The sequence below is a fragment of the Euprymna scolopes genome, chromosome 3 (assembly GCF_053919585.1).
Source record: "Euprymna scolopes isolate OS-2025 chromosome 3, ASM5391958v1, whole genome shotgun sequence".
Taxonomy (NCBI): domain Eukaryota; kingdom Metazoa; phylum Mollusca; class Cephalopoda; order Sepiida; family Sepiolidae; genus Euprymna; species Euprymna scolopes.
The window spans coordinates 26,576,601-26,598,874 of NC_136484.1; the positions used below are offsets into that span (position 1 = coordinate 26,576,601).

Below are 22,274 nucleotides of genomic sequence, written 5' to 3' on the forward strand. Positions count from 1 at the left end.
AAGAATCTCTAATCTAAATGTAAGCCTATAGGCCAGTCATGATCAACCTACATGCTACATCAAACGTCCTGGAAACGGTCCGCGTATGAAGATCTGTTGATTAGACGTTTTTTTTTTTCTAGGTGACGAAAAAGACTTACCTGCTGTGTTTGTATAGCTGTATCTATTTATTACAAAAATATATATTACAATTTACAGATCATAATCAATTTTCATAATTAACTTAACAATAAACTCTTAAAAACTTACTAGCCCGAACTAGTGTTACCCCCTCCCTCCTCTCATTCACGGGGTGACAAAAATGTCTTATCCCATGCTGTCCTGATGAAAAAAAAAAGGCAGAGAATCAAAATTGCATTGTGACTACCATTCTTCTATATTACTCCACGAGACCCAATCACCTTCCAGCAATGCTAGAGGTGAGAAGAGGCCATGGCGGCCCGTGGCACTATTAAAATAGTGCCACATAGTTTTATTTATTACACACTTGCAATGCGGATAAAATGAAAAATTCTACAATTGAGTGTAAACAAGATTTTCTTTGACCTTTAAATGTACAATTGTAATCTATTTTTTATGTTCGAAATGTTTAGAATTTGATTCAGAAATAAAAAAAATCTAAAATATTCTGTATTTTTCATCTTAGCTTTAAATAAATCTTTGAAAGCATGTTAAGTCTTTAATTTTTGTAAATTTCCCATTTATATACAGTAAATTATATTTATTTTGACATCTTTCTTAGAGCCTGAAGAGTCTTTCAATCCTCTTAAGGAAGCAGTAGAAAAAAATGAAAAAAACATCGATTTCAATCAAAATGCAACAACCTCGGTGAAGTCCAACGATGAAGATGTCTCCTCCAATCTGCTGACCATCCCTTATGCAGTTTCTTTAAGTGCTCCTGACCTTCAGTCTGAATGGGTTGAAGTTCGGAGTAGAAGGAAATCTGCATCGTCAAAAGATAAAAAGAACAAGGTAGGCAGCTTTCTCCCCTTTTGTTTTTAAAGATAAAAATCTTTTAGTAATGATAGGATTATAAAAAAATTGCAACTGATAGATGATTCCTTTTGCAGCATATAGTGAATTTATTCCACTGCTTTGAAAAAAAGGTCTCCCTATGCTGCAGTAAACTCAGAATTTTTAAACATCTTAAAACTAGAATAATTGAAGATTTTTAACAGTGCAATTATAAAGTTATCATCAGAATTCTATTTTTCACATAGAAATATTTTTACTAATCTTGTGATCCTCGTTTTCAATGACGTTATATTGTCATTAAACTTTTGGATGTAGTCTGTATAGACTTTAGGTTTTGATTTGAATTAAGACACTTTTCTAATTTTGGTAATTAGAAGTAACAAGTACTTAAAAATTGGATAGTTTAAGGTTTTCTGTTCCAACAATTTTGACTAATGTTCCATGTCTATACCTCTGATGGATACTCTCCTTTAGAATGTTGCAGTTTCTCATTGGATTTAGCAGGGGAAGAGGTAGCACATAATATATCCAGTAATACTGTTGGAAGATTATTAGCTATTTCTTACTTTAGAAGTGTCTACTGAATTCTCTAAAATCGTTTCTTTTAGTGCACTCTTGGCTCTTTTACATTGAATTCCGTTCCCCTTTTCTGAAATAGAATGTTATTTTCTTATAATGCATAGCATATTTTGTTTTTGAATTGGATGAGCTTTATGAATAAATTTTATTTTAAATTTTTGTAAGATTTTTTATTTGAAGATTGTTCGGCTTGTCAATTTTATTGATAAAAAACAGAAATTTGTGCAGTCTGATTTTAAATTAAGTAATAAATTCATTACCTCCCATCATATTTAACATCTGTTTTACACTCATGTAAGACAAAAAAAAATCTATGGAGGCAGATGAGCCTTGTGTAGCAGTGTTATTTTGAAATGCATCGGATCTTAAGTTTCATGCACATATGACTTAACCACTTTTCACAGGACATCTGCGTAGGCAGGAGCTGCTCAAAACAATTCTCACCTGCCTCAATAGGATACTGCTTTGAAATCCAGTGGATGATATCCCTTTTCTCCTCCCTACTTTTTTTTTTTTTTTTTTTTTTTTCCAGAAGAGATATTGTGTCTCACTCTCTTTACAGAGGTGATCACCATTTATTTCTGCTCCGTTATTTTTGTGGCAGGAGATCACCAGAGCTTCATTCTGTAGCTCCTCCTTGTAGAACATTCATAACAAAACTCATTTAGTTATAACCACTATTAACAATTTTTCTTGCTCTACATTTCTGTACAACTAATCTTTAATTTTATTTGTAGACTTGGTACATAACTTTCTGTCTATATATTTAAAACGTCAAAATTATGTTCAATTCCAACTTTCATTTTGAGCTCTTCACCCGGATTACTCCCTATAAATCTGACCCTTACCGCAGTAGTCTCTTGCACTGGTGATATATGCCTTGCTTGGAGTGAACAAAATTTTAAAGAAGTTTCCAAATTTCTTGAAATTTGTTTTTACCAATTGTGGTTTTGATAACCTGATCTGACAATTTCATATTTCTAAAAGTATAGCCAAATCGAAAATGACCTTATCAAAATATAGAAAATAAAAAAAATCGCTTTTTTTTTTTTTAAGTGCCTGAGAAGCACTTGTAAATTTGATAATTCCATGAAACTTCCTCCTTTGGAGGAAGCTGATTCAACCCACCTTGGGCAAGTGCCAGTTCATGTCTAAAACTAAATGAAAATTCCATCGGCAAAGTTTTTCCTAGTACTACAAATCTGGAACACGGTATTATGGAGCTGCTTCTAAGTTCAACGTAAACAAGGTCATGTTAAGCCGTTCTCTTAAATAATCAAGTTCTACCCAATTTCTTCTGTTACCAATCATCACTGTTGTCTAACCTGGCACTCATTAATCTTTATCCTCTAGTGGCCTAAGCCTTGGCAAGTGCTAACCCCCTAAAAAAAAATAAACTTTTATAAGTGCTTATAAGAAGTGGGAAGAATACTGATTGCTTCATTGCTGACAACCTCAAATCACTAGTTGAATGAAATTTTATATATATTACTCGGAGACCTTCCAAAAGATAAGCACATAATCATGTTATTTCATATGGCTTTTTAATCTTGATAAAAGAAAATAACTTTAAAAAATCACATCTGAGTAGAGCTTAATGACACTTTTTTGTAATTTATTAGCTCTAAGTAATTATCAAGCTAAAATTCAGAATTTATGAATGAGTCTGTAATGAAATAAAGGTGGGAAATCTTTATTTTTATTTTATTTTTTTTTTTTTTAAGTAAATTCTTCTGACCAAATATATGGTATATTATCTCCAATAAATATAGCAGTAAAAATTTTTCTAATTCTTTTGTCAACTTTTCTTTCAGGGTAATCATGATGAGAAAATGGATGAACCAGAAGAATTGAATTTTATGTTAGATGAGGAGTTGGAAAATTTGGAGGTTGGCCGAAGGAACTGCTTCAGTGAATGGTCAGAATTTACATATTCTAACTATTTTTTATCATATGAATAAAAAAAAAAAAAATGATAGTTTGATTGTATAATAAAATAATTTTAATTTTAAAATAAAAAAAAATAAAAAAAAGGAATCCAAACCTGATTATATCACAATTTATATTGAAGGTATAAATATTTTTTGGTTATTTGGACAACTCATTCATTTGATTGCTACCAGTTGTTTTTCAGTCTTAAAAGGCTTAAATTTCATCCTCCAGAATGATTTCCAAAATAAATTATAAATGACTTTCATAAGTTATGGCAACTTATTTGACATGTCTGGTATACGTTATTCGTCCCCTGATTTATCGGAGAAGGACCTATGTTTCATTGGTGTCCGTTAGTCTGGACGATTGCCAGATGACCGTGCATTAATTTTTCCTGAAATTTTACCACAAATTCTATTTCATTAAATAGATGTGCACAATAAAAAAATTTTTTTTTCTTTTGCGAAAATTCCTGTTGTTCCCAGGGGCTCAAGAGGTCAAAAATATTCCAACCAAAATGGCTAAAAATGACGTTTTGCCCCATAACTTTTGATCCATTGATTAGATTTTTCTGAAACTTGGCCAAAATGTGCAGCCCATAAATCCAGTGTGGGTGACCCTGGCAAAATTCTGATTTGCGTCCCCAGAGACTTTTAGTGCTAAAAACACCCCTTTTGTAGCTTTTTTTCATATTTCTCAACAAAAACTTGATATGTCTGAATATATAGTGGTTTTTCACGGTGATCAACTCAAATATACATGTTAAGCCATTGTTCTTAATATAAATTCAGTATGGGTGACCCTGGCAAAATTCTGGTTCACATCCCTCTGGAACTTTTAAGACTAAAAAAAAAAAAAAAAAAAATGCCTTTTTGGAGCTCTTTTTCATATTACTCAAAAACTTGATATGCATGTCTATATAGTGGTTTTCAATGGTGCTGAATTCAAATATACATGTCTAAAGGCATGAAACTGCACCATTTGCACCCCCCTTTTTTCTTTTTTTTTTTTCACTGGGATTCAGTGTTACCAGAAGCTTAAAAGGAGTCATAAATTCCCCCAAATTGCAGAAAATGATACTTTTTACCTCATAACATTTGCCCCATTAGATTTTTCTGAAACTTGGCGAAAATGTGAAGGCAACATTGGCCCTTCACGCACTTCTCACATTCACTTTTTTTTTTTTTTTTTTTTTTTTTTTTTTTTTTTTTTGTGGCGTCATCTCACATGCAGCACCAGAGAGGGACCACACACGCATGGCTTGTTGACAATCAGTCTGACAGTAACTTTGTTTGTCTTAGATATAGTCTTGTTCAGTCTCTCAGGCTTTACCATCTCTTTGATAACGGATTAGCTTATCACTAATTGCACTACTAGAAAATATTTATGGGGTTGCTTGATTTTTTTTTTTTTTTTTTTTTTTTTTTTTTTCCCCCCCCTTAGGCTATATCTGATCTTGCTTAACCCTAGAGAAGTAAATACAATGAGTGACTTTCAATAAAACTACAAAACATTTGTCAAAATTAGCTGGCATTTTCTTTTAGAATGTCAGCCATTTTGAATCCAGACTTTGATACTATAAAATGGTCATTTGTGTTGGAGTTGATTTACTAGCAATAGGAGCAGATTTTGTAGGTATTGCTATTGATTATTTTTAGTACATTATATTTATGTATACGAAATTGGGTAGATATGGTCATCTAAGGCATAATGCCCTAATAGTTATATTTATTGAGGATCATGAAACCCCACTGACTTGCTTTTAAGAATTGAAAGGTAAATGATACAAAAGCATACAGATTCTAAAACTTTCTTCAAATTTTAAAGAAGCTTAACTACATAAAATTAAAACTTTTGTGAACCATAACTTCAATGTAGACTATTTTTTATAATTTTTATCGTAACATGATTTTGATTTTCTTCGGGTATTTATTTCTCTTAGTGGGCATGTGTAGAGAAAATTTTAATAAGTGCGGAAATTACTTGCTCCCAAAAAAATGTTTTTGTGGCTGTACATTTTGTTCAGCTGCTGAATGATAGAAAGAAAAAACCCTGAATTTTGAAGCCCTGTTTATTTTATCCTCGATCTTACAACAGAATGCAAATTCTTGATTGTACGTATTTGTAAATTGAGCAAAATAAGAGCCAGCAACAGTTACCTCCTTTAAGTTGACTGGAGGGACCTAGACAGTGTGCTAGTAACTCTGGGATGTACCAGACATACATACGTACACATGTGTGCATGCATGCACGGATACACACACATGCATCTTTCCTTTCTATAATAAGACAAATAAACTTGGAATTTTTAAGTTTTTCTTTTCTATATTTTAAAAGGTAATGTTTATCCTCATTCGAAAGTATGAGTCATGAAACAAAAATATTTCCTATATCCAATATATTAGGTTGGTGCGAAAATTGTTTATATATATAATATACACACACAAACAAATAGTTGAATATCAAAAAACATTTTTACACCAACCTTATATATATATATATATATATGTGTGTGTGCATATATATATGTATATATTACGATACTCTAGTAAAAAAAAAAAAAAATTTATAACTTAAAATATTGCAGCATTAAGAATTGATTATATAATTTTATAAATAAAATTTTTTTTAAATTCTTAATGCTGCAATATTTTAAGTTATGAATTTATATTTTTTATTAGAATATCTTGTCCTTTTTTTTGGTTTTTTTTTTTTTTCTCCAGTTTTAACTAGTCCTTTACTTTTGGATGTTTAAGCTTAACCATATTACTTTTCATGCTCACATTTTTTTATTATAATCCATGATTTTTTCAGGTTTCCAATAAATTCACTGTTTCTTTGTTTAATTTCAGTCTTATTTTTTATTTTATTTTTTTATTTTTATTTATCCCCCCCCCCCCAAATACATGTAATAACGATGTACGGCACTCATCTGCTTTCAATAAAATCCCCCCCAATTACCTCCCTTTCAAGCTTTGAGTCTGTTTCACTTATTTCTCTTTTCGCTACAGCAGTGAATTAGTAGCAACAGTTGCTAAAGCGACGTGGTTGCTATGGAAACCAGTCATAAAAAGCATTGCTCACCTCTTTGCATATTTTTACGATTTTGAAACCAAATAATTCATAACTTTGTTTTACTGAACGAAAATTGAAAATTTGTTTTCACAATATAGCTGAGATGATCTATAAACTGTAATAATTGTTTGAAATTTGGTTGGAAAATGAGTGATGGGTGAAGCTTTAAAGCGGTTCTAAATGACTAAAACTGCCACTTAACCATATATTCAAACATGATAGTGTTTCAATATCTCGTTAGAAGTGGTCAGCAGATGACAGTGGACTTAATGAAGTGATAGAAACAAACAAAAAAAATAATCTGTGCTAATATTCTGTACATTGTCATATCAAATATTGGTGGATTATGATATCAAGACAATTCTATGCAACTCACAGAATGCCCAACCCAACATTAAAACATTGAAAGATACTTCATACTATATTCCCGAAAAAAAAATATACAAGTCCAATGAAACTCTCTCCCAAGTTTATATTCTCTATTTGCATACGTTTTCACTCGGCTTTTGTATATATATTTTCTAAACCCCCTGCCCAGAATTTTTTTTTTTACCCCTCCCCCACCAAAGGGAGGGTGGACCTGTAAATTCACCCTTGTCTGTTCATCTGTCTGCACTTCTCAACTACATCTTGGAATTTTTGAAATTTTGCACAAACATTAAACATGAGTTAAAAAAAAAAAAAAAAAAAAAATGGATTATCCTGGAAAACTCCCCTTGGGGTGCCCTTCGGGTTAAAATTGCTAAAATTGACACTTTTATGCTTAAGAAAAATTGATGCCTTGGAATTTTATAAGACTTTCTGAAAAGTTGTAACTGATTTCTATATAATTTTTTTTATGTATACTTCACAATAACTCTTGGGTGTGAAACCTTTAACAATATCAAAATTAAAACATCCCCACCCATATCTAAACTCGTCAAAAGGAGTCATTAGATGCAGCGAACTATCAAATTGCTTGACTGAGGAAATTTTATCTAATCTAGCATCCCAAAATGTTACAGATGTAAAAAGAATAAGAATAAAACGAAATGCAGAAACTATATTGACAAATACATATATACTCTCCTTTGACTCCACAAACCCACCAAGATTAAAATCGGATACCTAAAAGTGAACGTTGAAAAATACATCCCAAACTCTCTAAGGTGCTACAATTGTCAACAATTTGGACATCACCAATCCAAATGCACCAAATCACCAATATGTATAAGATGTGAAAACTCAAAACATAGTGACTGCAAAAAAGGCCCCAAATGCTCAAACTGTAAGGAAAACCATTCAGCTGACTTCAAAGGATGCAAAACATGGTTGAAAGAAAAAGAAATAACAATAAAGTACACAAAAAATATAACCTTCCCGGAAGCCAGGAAAATTATGAACGCAAGATACTCAGAAGTAACCAAAAATGCTAAAATACACACAAATCAAAGTTGTGAAAGTTATACAAAAAATCCTCCAGAAATAAAAACTGGAGAACTATCTCAATTGATAAGAGATGAAAGACCTAATGAAAGAAATTAAAACACTAATCCTGAACTCTGGAAATAATCAATCTACAAAAGAAAGTACAACAAAAAAAAAACAGAATCAACAAACCAAAACTCTCGAATTAAATCAAACAAAGAAAAAGAAAAAACTCACCAAATGAAAACAACCCTTATAAACAAATCAAATGAAACAACACCATCACCCAATAAAACGAAAACTAAAGAAAAAAAACAAACAAACCAAGATCTAGATCCCAATCAACCTCAAGAGGAGGAAACAAAATAGGAATACTGGAGGAGATGGAAGTAGAAGACAAAACACCCCCAGACAAATAAAATGACAGACCACAATAAAAAAAACTCAAACTATCATTCAATGGAACTGCCGAGGACTTATAGCAAACATAAACGACTTGCTACTGTTAATATCTAAACTACGACCTGCTATCATCTGCCTCCAGGAAACCTTCCTAAAGACACACGATAACATCACTATAAAAAACTACACCCAATACAACTTTATACACAATACTGGACAGAGGGCCTCCGGAGGTGTATCGATTCTAGTTAGAAACGACATCCCTCAGAGCGAAATAACTCTAGACACCACATTACAAGCAATTGCTGTGAAAACCACTTTACATAAAACTATCAACATTTGCTCCATGTATATCCCACCACATGACCCCATAAATGAAGCCGAAGTCAACAAAATAATAGAACAACTTCCTAAACCATACATCCTACTAGGAGACTTCAACAGCCACAACATCATATGGGGAAGCAATAAAACAGACATAAAAGGTAAAAAACTAGAAAATATCAACAATTACAATCTGTCCCTCATGAACCAAAACTCCAATACATATCTCCACCCTGCCTCAGGTACATACTCAGCCATTGATTTGTTGCTATGCGATCCAGCCACATTAATGGACTACAGCTGGCAAGTGTATGTGGTAGCGATCACTTTCCCATCATACTTGAAAACTCAATCCCGATTGAAGATAACCTCCCCAGATGGAAGCTAAACAAAGCAAATTGGGAGGAATATAAAACCCAATGCAATGCAAAACTAATAGACAAAGATGAACCGGAGAACTCTATGGAACACTTCACTGATACGTTGATATCAATAGCTGGGGAATGTATACCCAAAGGCTCCAAATCCAAAAAATATAAAAGACCTTGGTTTAATGAAGATTGCCAAAAGGTGGTAAGATTACGTAAAGCTGCACTGCGAAAATTTAAAAGTCGTCCCACTACCCACAATCTAGACCAGTTCAAACAAAACCGAGCAAAAGCCCGCAGAACAATTAAGGAGGCCAAAAGAATGTCATGGAGAGTCTATATCAGCAAACTGAACTTTAACACCAAAACAAAACAAATCTGGAATATGGTTAGAAAGATAGCTGGTAAAAATCAACCAGCACCGCTAAAACACCCGTCAAAAGATAATACAAAAATAACCAGCAAAAAAGATATAGCAAATGTACTCGCAAAAACCTTCTCAAAAAACTCCTCTAGCAAAAATTATAAAATTCAAAAAAATCAAACTAGATGCTGAAAGAAACAAACTAAACTTCAACTCAGACAATGTAGAAGACTACAACAAACCTTTCACCCTATCTGAATTAACCGATGCCATAAACAGTTCACACAACACTGCAACAGGGCCAGATGAGATCCACTACGAGTTCTTGAAACAACTACCTCAAAAATCCTTAATCTACCTCAAAAACATCTTCAATGACATTTGGATCAGGGGTAAACTCCAACATATGGAAACAAGCAACAGTGATCCCCATCCCCAAACCTGATAAAGTTAAGTCTGATCCCACAAGCTACCGACCCATAGCATTGACAAGTTGCGTATGCAAAACATTCGAAACAAAAGATTAACCTGGTACCTCGAAGCAAATGGCCTGATAACAGACCTCCAAAGTGGATTTAGAAATAAAAGAAACACCATTGACAATCTGGTACGCCTGGAAACTTTCATTAGAGAGGAGTACATAAAAAAAGAACACATAACAACCATCTTCTTTGATTTGGCAAAAAGCCTATGAGACAACATGGAGAAAAAATTTTAAAAATTCACAACGATCCAACCCTCAAATTCGATGGCAAAAAAATTGATATTACTGATCAATATAAATACCTAGGGATCATTTTTGACAAAAAATTGAATTTTATTCCCCATCTAAGATATTTAAAGCAGAAGTACCACAAAGCACTACAATTATTAAGAGTTGTCGCTAACACAGACTGGGTAGCAGACCAACAAACGCTCCTAAAACTATACAGGACTCTAGTTTGTTCGAAACTGGACTATGGCTGTTTCATTTATGGGTCAGCAAGGCCTTCCTACATAAATATCCTTAACCCCATTCACCATGAAGGACTAAAACTAATCTTGGGAGCATATAGATGATGGACTTAGTCATTTCTTTTTTTTTCATGATGTAGAACTCAAATTTACATATGTTAATGCCTAAACCTGCACCGTTCATTTTCACCAGGATTTGACCTCCTCTGGGGACTTTGGGGGGCTAAATGGGAGTGGGGGTGCAAATGCTGAACTTGGTCATTTTTATATATATATATATACACCTTGTTCACTGTGCACTCATGGGGGACCATGCATGCTTCACTTTTTTGTCTTATCCTCATATCTATTGTAAAAATAAATTTTGCCAATCTTTGAATATTGTGTTGGTTTTGTTTTTTTTTTATTTTGTTTTTCATTAAGTGTTTGTTTGCCTTTTCTTTTTCTTTTTCTTTTTTTTTTTTTTATTATTTGTGCCATGCAAATGTTTCCCACCTCCTTTTGTATTCAATAGACCTGAGAACCAAATTTCTGTTCCTTGCTCTTTTCATTATGAAATCGTTTTCATCCTACCTACCAATGTGTGCATAACTATATTGTATATATCACATTGTGTGTGTGTGTGTATGTATGTATGTATGTATATATATATATATATATATATATATTCTTTTTTTCATGTGTATGTGTAAATTTCTGCACTAAAATAGTTTTCATTTTAAAAACAATTTGGATTAGTTTGAAGACCTCTTCAGGATTGGGGAAACGAGGAACAGTTTACAGTCAATACATACATAAAATCATTTTATATGCACATAGTCATGTAAACTAACGTAAAAGTTTGTTTTTTTTTTTTTTTTTTTTATTAAACTATCTAAAACTTTTAATAAACAAACGAGGAATTGTTATTTTTGCATTTTACTTATATTATTGGAGGGGGGGGGGTAAATATTTATTTTTTAATTTAGTGTTCAAAATTTTGGGAACAGGATTTTCCCTTTATTACATTCAACGTTACAATTCAGAATTTAGGACATTGATCTTCCCTCTCCAGTATCAGTGAAGGAGAAAAACTTGACCAAAGCAATTTTTATGCACAATAAAATTGCATTTTTAAGCAACAACAATGAAATTTTAAAATATTTTTTTACATGGAGTCACCACTTAAGGTTGGAAGGCCACTCAAGGATATTGGTTAATGAATGTACAATCGTAATATAGTAATCGTTAATGCTGTAAGTTGGGACAAATTTGATTATTCAGAGGAACAGTTCAACAATAACTTGGTTACGTTATACTTGAAGGCGACGATATTGTAGTCGGTTGGGAAGCAGGTCTGCTGACCAGTGTTCTGCAGGCGGGCAGTTCTAGGAAAGCTTTGTTCATGGAATCGGCGTTTAGATTTAGGCACAGTTAGGGTAATCGTTAATAGTGGTTGTATCTAGTCGATTTTTGAAAGTCCAGCAGGGGGTGGGGACCATAGATTGATGCTCCGACGAGCACTTGCCATGAAACTAACAATAGAATAGATAGGCTCATAGCGTCTCTTGTGGGGAATAGGAAAGGGCATCACTTATTAGGTTTTGAGATCGGTTTTGAACTCTGTCAAAGCAAGATAGGTGTGCTGAATAGCTCTTGGCCAAATGTGGCAACAGTATTTTATTTTAGGATATACTTGGCTCTTAGATAAAGAATTGCATCAGTAGTGAGATGCCTACTGGAGTGGTAGCATGATCCTATCATTTTTTCCAGCAACCTTGGCAACAGACTTGATGTATGTGTTCCATTTTAGATCAGGAGTGAAAGTCTGTCCTAAAAGTTTGTCAAGACAGTTTCCCTATGATGAGAGCCATTCAATCAGTTGGGGCCAAATATGGATTAGAACGACTATAAGGAAAAGATAAGCTTGGTTTTAGCGGTGTTAAAATTAACCAGCAACCTTTTCCCTCCATTGCACCACGTGCTCAAGATCTTTGTCATTGCTGGCCTTTGAAGTGTTATCATAGATTCTGGTGTCATCTGCATAAATGTCTATGAATGGTGTAAGAATGTTATTTGGAGATAATTGAAGACCAAGAAAAGAGGTGAGCTCAAGATGGAACCCTGAGGGACCTTGGCATTGATATTGAGCTTCTGATTTCTGCCTATCTACTTTTGTAAGCCTATCGGAGAGGAAGAATTTAATACTTGAGGATATCTCCACCTCTTCTGTAACTGACTATCCTGTGACGTTGATCTTTTATGCCATACCCTATCAAGTCTTGAGATGTCGAGCAATTGTTCTTGAAACTAAGCCCTTATCGAGAGCTTCACTGATATTGTGATATTACAGTTAGCACGTCAGCTGTAGATCTAACAGAACAGAAACTGTGTTGCATGTCACTGGGGTGATTGACTGCGTCTCTATTTATCACAGATTCCAGCAACTTATGACACACACGAGACTGACTGGTCTGTACTGAGGCAATGACTGATCTCTGGAATTTTTAATTATGGCGCCAGCCTGAAGTTTTCCAGAGTGTTGGGAAGCATTTCTCCTTAAGGCTTTAAAGAGCTTTGTAAGTATGGGAGCTAGTTCAACAGGCATGAATGTTAGCCAAAGGATGAGCAGACAGGATGTGATCAACTTTCTTGGAAATATTCTCAATGACAGTAGCTCTGCTGTCTTGGCTGATGCGTCCATCACAAAACCGGAAATCACTAGCGTTCGAATTAAGGGTATGGAGATGACTTGCGAAAATGTTGACGAAAAAACCGACCCCCCCCCCCCTCCTTGTAGAAAACTGCCCAGTTGAGGATGAAGGATGTTTTTTGGCCAATTTTTCGGTATTTGTTGTCTGAGAGACCAAGCTTTAAAACGTTAGAATTTTGTCACGTTCCAATGCATCTGTCGGAAGTTATTGTGAGACATACACACATTTTGCCTTGCATAAATTAGAAGATAAACTAAAACTGATATACTTGTTCCCTTACAAAAGCAAAATTAAATTTAAGGTAAGTTTTTAATGTAGGGAACAAAACATTTAAAAAATGGATGTTGTGATACTACACTTCATCTTTCCTCTTCTAGAACAAAGCTGGAGAAATCCTTTTAGACTGGAGTAATTTTGATTTTCGTGCCAAACTGAAGTGCAGTCCCCCCCCCCCCCCCAATCGATTTTGCAAGCTGGATTTTCACCCATGTAAAAAATTTACCTTCTGTCCAATCTGCCTCAGTGAGGAGGCCAAAAGTTTTAATTTTTTTAAAGATGTATAATTTTTAATGTAAGGAAAATCTTGATTCTCCCTGCCTAAATCCAGGATTGCTCCTTCACTGATTAAGGACAGCGAAGATCAGCATCCTAAATTTTGTTAGTTTTTAATCTAGGACCCCCCCCCCTCCCCAAAAAAAATTCTTTAAAAAAAAAAATGCTGGCAAAAAATTCCATTTTATGCTTGTTTACAGAATGTGATGTGCATGTATGATTATTGTAATGGTCAATCGGTGTCACCCAAATGCTGTTCTTGTTCTTGCTGGGGTCCTTAAACTCTAATTGATGCGAAAATTTATCATGCGCTTTTGTTTTTAAAAATTTATCATTCACTTTTAATTTGTCTAATTATTGTTTATTCCTTATATTCCTAATTCAGTATTTTGATCGTCTATTGCTTCTAACATGCATATTTCTTGATTTTTTAGTTTCAATATAAATTGAATCTTATTCCTTTAATTTTTTTAATGCAACTCAAGTAAATAAACATTGTTTCAGATTTTAAAGAGTAAAATTTGTTTATTTACAAAATCTTTCATAGAAACATGTGAATTTTTTGGGAATATAGAATAAGTTCAGTTTGAGTATAAATCGTGTTTTTATTTATTTATTTATTTTTTTTTGAAGCTCTTTCATTATCAAGTCTGATTGTTCAGCAAGTTTTGCTTACTTTTATATCAGGCCTGACATCAGTTTCGGTGACTAGCCCTCCTATTTATAAAGATCACAATGTGGAACAATTCCCCTCCCTAGGAATTAATTTATTGAGCAACCTGCAAAAGACTGATCTGTCATAGATTACCCAGAAGTAAAATTGACATGGATGCATTCACTGTCGATGCAGAAGTGTGCATGCAAGAACAGTGGCAATGACAAGTCAATGTTTTGCTTCTGGGTCTGCAAAATGCATATCTGCTGGTGAGGTGCTGTGGCTGTTTGAAATAGTTATTTTTAGGGGAAAGCACTTTGGATTGTGGCTTTTAGAAGCCTATCGAACATCAACCATGGAAAGCATGCACACATATATATATATATATATATATATATATAATCAATCTCCTTTACACTTAAGAAAAATTGGCTTTACAATATATAAAATTACAAATTCAAACAATCCAACATAAGAAAACCTCAATTTATACTTCTACACCAGGAAACCAAAAAAATAGCCTCTTTTGGATATCAAGAATCAATTACTAAAATCAAATGAAAATCCTGACAACATACCTACACATGCAACAAATAACAGACCACCCTGGACATAGACTAAGCCAAACATGACTTGACACTCATTAAATTTAAGGGGGGGGGAAGCAATTTAATACAGAAGAACTTTGGAGAACTCCAGGAAAAATGTATAATACAAAGAAATTTATACAGTTGTTTCCAAAAGAAACAACTGCCGCACCGATGGACAAAACACCTCATAAGATTATTAAACGACACCCACACATAGGTGAAACTACAGGCCATTAAAATGTGACAAAATTCATTTTATATATATATATATATATATATATATATATATACTCTTTAACTATTCTAACCCTGAAAGGGAAAGAGTTCTACCCATGCATCAGCTATGACGAACAAATACAGCAAAATTAGTGAAGAAAGGAAAAACAATTATTTTAGTGTGAATACCAAATCATGTATACTACCAGGCAATGAAAAAGTCTTTGAATTTTAATAAGATAAACCAAGAAGCTACACTGAACAACATAACACACATTAAAATCCCATACAGATCTAAAAGGAAAAGAAATACATGAAAAGCAAGTGGCAAACTGAGTGGAAGACACACACTCCAAATAAACTATATGAATACCAACCTATAATCTAAAATACAATGACAAAAGGACAAATAGAAAATATTGTTCTAAATAGGATGAGAATATAACACACCAAATGAACACATTCTTATCTGTTCAAAGTTGCAGAAACACTAAATTTCTCATTATGCAACTAGCAGATACCTGAAACACATTAATAGAATGTCAGAAATACAAAGATATCCAAAACATACTACAACCTTAATAAGCATCAGAAATTATTTAAGGTAAAAACACCCTAATAAAATATCTGAAAGAAACTTTCTAAATTACTTTAAAATTCAAACTACTTTAAAAGCAATTGGAGGATTGATGGCAAAGAAGTTTAGAAGCAATTGCAAATTTGAAACAATATTTCAAAAACTAGATTCTGAAATTCTAATACTCATAAACTAAGATCAAACAAGTTTCTTAATTTCTAGCTTTAAATGACCCTTTTAGAAGTTGATAGACCATTAAACATAACCAACTTTGTTTTGCATGATTGGGATTTAGTTTGACTGTGGTGCCATTTATGAACTCTGTAATAGCCGCTATCACTTGTTTGCACATCTTGTAGGGTTTAGTTGCCAAATGATAAGAAAAAAATGGTGATCTCCAATTAATTTTATTCGCAACTATCACTCTTTGAATTCTTGCCAAGCATATGCAAATGAGATGCTGACAGTTTGAATAAAAGGCCTTTTTTTAGCAATTGAGCTCATTTGGATTTTGGAGTCACAAGCGTTGGTAGCAGTGTGTAGAATTTAACTCTGGACATTGTTCATTGAAACTGCAGAATAGGTAACGATTAATAATTTAACTACAGCATGACTTTATTTCCTTTATGGATTCTTTAAATTTTATCAATTTTATTTTAATGGATTCTCTAGTTCAACTTCATATAGACTAACCATTTCTAAACACATAATTTCAGTCCTAAGTTTGTAAAAGTTTGCAGCTTATTGTTTGCATGTTTTTTTTTTTGTTTGTAATTACTTGTAGAAATAAATATCTATTTTATAAGTATTTTATGTTGCAAAATGAGTTGATATACCTTAAAAAGTTTTGAAGTTTTCTTTTTTCCAATTAAAAAAGGATGTTGCTTGATTGCAAAAATAATTTTCTCGTTAAAGGTCAGACGATGATGAATTAGCAGATGAAATAGATGAGTCTGACATCAATAAAATTTTGATAGTCACACAGACACCTCCTGCTCTGCGTAAACATCCTGGAGGTGATCGTACTAATGAAACAACATCTCGTGTCAAAGTTAACACCGAATGCTATCATATAATCAATGATGGGCTTCGTTACTATGAACAATTATGCTGGGATGATATTTTACTGGTAAGTCTCGTCTTGTAATTATTTTAATTGAATTAACATTTTTATGAATATAATACTGTCCATGAATTCAATACTTTCAAATAATTGATTTTTGTAGGTTTTTTGAACACTGGAGTAATATTATTGATTTACAATTGGTAATAACATCAAATCTCTAGCATTTAAGCATGAAACTTGTTTTGAGAAGAAAAAAATCTCACTGGTAAAAAGCATAAGCAGGTGGCTAAACTGCTCAAGTTTTTCATAGAATTCATTAGATCCATTGCTCTTTCTGGGTCTCATAAAATTGGTTCTTTCTCTCTAAAACATTTTTTCATCAGTGAGGCTATTCTCTATTACTAAAAATCTACTGTCATACCTTGTATGGAGTACTGTTACATTTGGGCTGGTGGATCTGTCCCATTTGAAGATTCTTGATAAAGTGCAGAAACGTATCTAATTTGATTAGCCCCCACCTATCTTCGCTGCAACCTCTGAGAAGTGATGTTGTTCTCATGTCTCTTTTTTCTTTTCTTTTTTTATATAAATACTCTTGTCATGTTACTCAGAATTATCTGATTTTTTTTTGTTTGTTTTTTTTTGTTTTTTTTTTTGTTTTTTTCCCTGCTTTGTTCCATCTCGTTTGACTGCATAGATTCACTTGGTAATACAGCTTCTTATTCAAGTAACTTTCTTCCTGTTCAGTTTTCCTCCTACTTACAGCCTTGGTTTTTTTTCACAATAGGCATCTCTGGTCTTTGCAATAATCAGCTTTTGTTCTTGTTAGCGCCTTACATCAAGTAACTTCATGCCTTATCTTAAGCGATTCTATAAAAAAAAAAAAAAATGAAGATCAGCTAGTTTAACTCTGCCAGCAAATACAAATGTATGACCAAGTATCAACTATTGATGAAGGTTAGTAAGGTTATGCAAAAATTACAAAGCAGCATGGTTGCAGGAGATGATTGTCTTGCAGCTAAGCTTTATAAGCAAACCTCCATCTGCCGCTGGATTTTCAGTAGGATTGTTTGCATATGGGTGTCTGACTTGACCACCACTAATTGAGCAATGCAGTTGTCTTTCAAAACCAGCATCATACAAACAAGACCAAATCAGTGCAGCTTCCATCCTGACTGCAAGTGTGCTAAACAGATGTTTGTGCCAATCAAAAGATTATCTACTTTGACTTCACCTTTGTTTCAGAATTAATACGAGTTAAACAACTTTTTCTTTTAATTCAGTAAAGAATCTGCATGTAATTCTTGAATTATACTCAATTCCAAACTCAAAAATATCACAACTGGCTTAGCACATTTCTTATATTCTAAGCCAGAAATATCTTGGATGTAAATCTAATTTGTACATTTGTGTCTAAATATGAGACTATTGTGGCCTGCCATTTCTCTCTCACAAAAAAATAAATCTCTACTATTATAGAGAAGGAACTTTGTGTGAGTCTTTTCCCTATAGATTCAAAAACAGTTGAGCCAATATTTATGAAATTTTACGCTTTAGTACTTTGTGCCTGGCAGTGTTCTTAGATATGTTTTATATCGGAATGTCTTCAATAAATATCGATAATCAAAATAATCCAGTCAAAGGAGACCAGACGATTTTGAGCAAAGTTAATATCTTATACAGCCTAACATCACAAGTGCATTAAGTTTTATTACCACATGCCAAAAGGCTCAACATGTAAAATCAACATTAGGCTTTGATATATGACGGGGGCGCATAGAAATGAATGTTTCTGTTTAGAGCCAAATTGCATCATGATACTTGACTTTTTCATTTTAAACTTAAATTCAAGCCATTATCACCATACAAGCAGTAAGGCCAGGCATATAATATTAACAGTAGGTTCTTTGATATGACTGGCACATTTGAAGTGAATGTTCCCATTTAGAACACAGTTAAACATACAAAAAATATTAGTTTTCATTTGAAACTTAATTTTTGCATTTTAAACTTCAATTCAAGCCATTTATATATATATATATATATATACATACACAGTAGGTTCTCTACAGTGCAATGTATACAATATATTGTGGACTAAGTCACTGTGGGAAGGCATGTAATGCTTCCTCCCGGTGCAGCGCGATAAGTCTCCAACTAAAGCAGGCAATCAATCGATTTGATTTTTAAAATATATATATATATATATATATATGCGATTTCACTGATTTCGATGACAAAAAGATGTTAGTGTGAGGAAAAAATTGAATATAAATTCATATCCGGTATTCAATAACTGGTATAAAATAATATTGACTGTTAGGAAGACAGTTGTTTGGTGTCTTTTTACTACTGTTGCCTATGTGGACTGATATATATAAAAAAATTCAAAGTATCGACTTTCATTCTATTCTTCCATAATTTTTTTTTTTTTTTTTTTTTTTTTTTTTTACAATGTTAAAATCTTAATTTTCAGAACCTAAATATTAGATAAGAATTAACTACAAAGAATTGTAAATAAGAAAACACTAGCAAGTTCAAAATGTCTAACAATTTAAACGATTTATTATGCATTTTATTTCTTTATTTAGACATCAGTATTATAAGTTTGTAGTTACTACAAACAACTCTGGATATAACGATATGAAAACTGTTTTTCACTTATAACAAATAACTTTCATCTATAATTTTGTTCCATGGTGCACTAATGAACGTACAAACCAGTTATTGCTCAATCATTTTAATTTCATATTTTTACTATGGAGACTGTATTGAAGGTTTAAGTATTTAAGGAGAATAGAAAGTGGAATCTTTGGGTTACTTTTGGCAGCTGCGTAACTCGCATTCCTTTGTCCTTTGCTCCTCACATTTCAGGAGCGATTTTTCTGATATAGAGGGAAGAATTGCTGTTTTCTCTGTTAGAATCTATTCCATCTAACAATTATCATTTACAAGTTTTTGATCATGAAGTATTTTAGCTCTTTACATCAAGTAGCTTTATGCCTTGTCTGGAGTGATTTTTCATTAAAAAAAAAATAAAATTTATGGACTTTTTTGATTTTACAGAACGAGTTCAAGGAATACAAAACTCTTAACTTGATAACCAAAGAGGAATTTGAAAGTCGTGTACCAGGTGGGCCAAACTTGTACTTCCAGGAAATACCACCTCCGCCACCACCACCATCAAATGGTACTTTATTACAATTATTCCACATATTTTTATAACTTTGCATAAGTATAACAAAATTCTTATTACTGTATAATTGAGTCTTCATTTTTCTTTTTTCTTTGTTATTGCAAAGTTATTTGTAAATATTTAGTTTTACAAGTCAAATCTGAAAACCATTGTTCTTTAGATAGTAGTTTCTTCATTAAAAATGACTTTTTTTATTTATCTATAACTTTAAAATAGAACTTGATTTCACTATAAAATATTTTCTCTACATCGAACCTTTTTAATATCCATAAAATTTTTCTAATTTCATTTGTGAAATCTTATATATGTATTATGGAATAACTTCAATGATAAACATAAAACCAAAGTTTGTAAAATAAAATCATAAAGTGATATTAAGTGGTGATAAAATATTGGTTGATATAGTAATACTTTTAAAATGTAAATTCAATTATGTCAACAAAACACTAAGTATTGCATCTCTGAATTTTTTAGATGAGGATTGATTGTATTTGAATTTTTCAGACTACTGTTCTCATCTTGTATCCTCCCTCCCCCTAATATTTTGGGCAATATTATTGGAGATTGTTATTTTCGCAATGTTTTGATTGATGTAACCTTTGACCTTCTTCGGGTGTATCTTGTCAAATTCTCAAGGATCCATGTTGTAGTGGATAAAGTACTTAGTAAAATTCAGTTGTAAAATTACTCTTCTGGTAGTCATTAGTGTGAACAACTCAAATACAATTGTGAATTAAGGACTCCTACCCAACCATGGATAACAGAATAAGAGCATGCTACCCCTGTGAACTAAAATAAGGGTTTCATTCAAACTCCATGCGGATTTACGTGTTCAACAAGATACACCTGAAGGTTAGAGGTTATATTGACTGAAATGTTTTGAAAAAAAAAAGTCAAGATGAGAACAATAGTTCAAATAATCCCAAAATGCCAAATACTTAGATCTATCTTTATGATCAAAGTGGTATATTATTTGCTTCTGCAATTTTTAATTTTTGCAGTTCATATATATATATATATATATATTATATAATCTCGATCAACTGTAATTCCCTCGATCCATCTAGGGTACAGGAGGTGTAGCTCGAAAAGACGTCTGCTCACTTTGATATTGTAAACTCCAAAAGCAGTGTTGATCTAACTTTTCTGCCACGTACTTCCTTCTATCACGTCATATCCTGCAACGTATTCATCACTCTAAGTCTGTTATGGAATTTTCCATGACCAATTAGTTGGATGCAAGTAATGATATGGAAATTTTACATGGCTTAAATTTTTATTATTTTGGGGACTGCTGTGATTGTTGTGACCTATAAACTTAACATTTTTGTTATTAATAGTTTAATCAAATCTATTTGTTTTGTTGACTCTTGCTAAGTATTCTGTTATGAAATGTAATATTTTATCTAGTAAAAATTAAATTTCAGAAATGCGTTCCCCTTCACCACCCCTTTTCCAACCACAAACGGAATTATCACGATCTTTGCCCACATATGTACCTGATACACCAGGACGTAGAGAATGTCCTCGTACACCGAAATGCGTTCTAAATAATAAACCACGCTTTTATCCCGTTGTCAAAGATTCCAGTCGACCTCCAGATCCTCAGGTATGGTTTCATATTTTCATCTTTTTAATTGAAATGAATTTGTTTTGACAACTTGAAAATTTGATTACGGAAATATAAATTTTTCCCCTATAAAGGAAGCTAATTTAATAATTGTAAGCTTTTATTGTGTGACATTTTTTTCATTTAATTTTTTTGTTTTTGTAGACACCTCGAAAACAAAAGACCAAATATAGCAGTAATCCTCCAATCGAGAGCCATGTTGGCTGGGTAATGGATTCCAAAGAACATAAACCAAGATCCAGACACAGCTCCAGTTCCTATTCACAAAGGTTTGATTCATTCATTCTTTGTTTTATCCATATCATAAGTTGTTCACATGATGCACTTTCAAATAATTCATTTTAAAAAGACCACAGTAAATATTTACATAAGTACAAAATGTTTGTTAATTGCATATTAAATAAGTACACCCTGTAGCCATATTTTTTCTAAACTTGAAGGAATATTTAAAATGGTTATTTTTTGTCAAACGTTAGATTTTGACAAAAAATGCTCTTTCATACAGAGTTTGCACAGGCTTTTTAGCTTTGTCTTGACGATGTCTTGTTTCTTTTATTACTTTGAAAAAGTTTTGGAAATACAGGGTGTTCCAAAAGTCTTGGGCACATTTCAAGTCCTCATATCTGCTTAATGTGCCCAAGACTTTTGGAACACCCTGTATAGGAAATGTCTTGAAAATCATTATGTTCAGTAATAGTTTGTGCCAGAATATAAAAAAT

General features: G+C 32.7%; 1 protein-coding gene across 4 annotated transcripts in view; it reads left to right on the forward strand.

Annotated features, from left to right (window-relative positions):
* LOC145254222 (la-related protein 1-like) overlaps nucleotides 1–22,274 on the forward strand; it is a 93,579-nt gene that overhangs the window by 51,416 nt on the left and 19,889 nt on the right. For all 4 annotated transcript variants that reach the window (XM_080113008.1, XM_080113006.1, XM_080113007.1 and 1 more), the window contains exons 11-16: nucleotides 743–972; nucleotides 3,369–3,472; nucleotides 16,579–16,792; nucleotides 19,796–19,919; nucleotides 21,353–21,534; nucleotides 21,700–21,824. In XM_080113008.1, coding sequence (XP_079969134.1) covers nucleotides 743–972; nucleotides 3,369–3,472; nucleotides 16,579–16,792; nucleotides 19,796–19,919; nucleotides 21,353–21,534; nucleotides 21,700–21,824 — 979 coding nt within the window. The remainder of the gene's footprint in view (nucleotides 1–742; nucleotides 973–3,368; nucleotides 3,473–16,578; nucleotides 16,793–19,795; nucleotides 19,920–21,352; nucleotides 21,535–21,699; nucleotides 21,825–22,274) is intronic.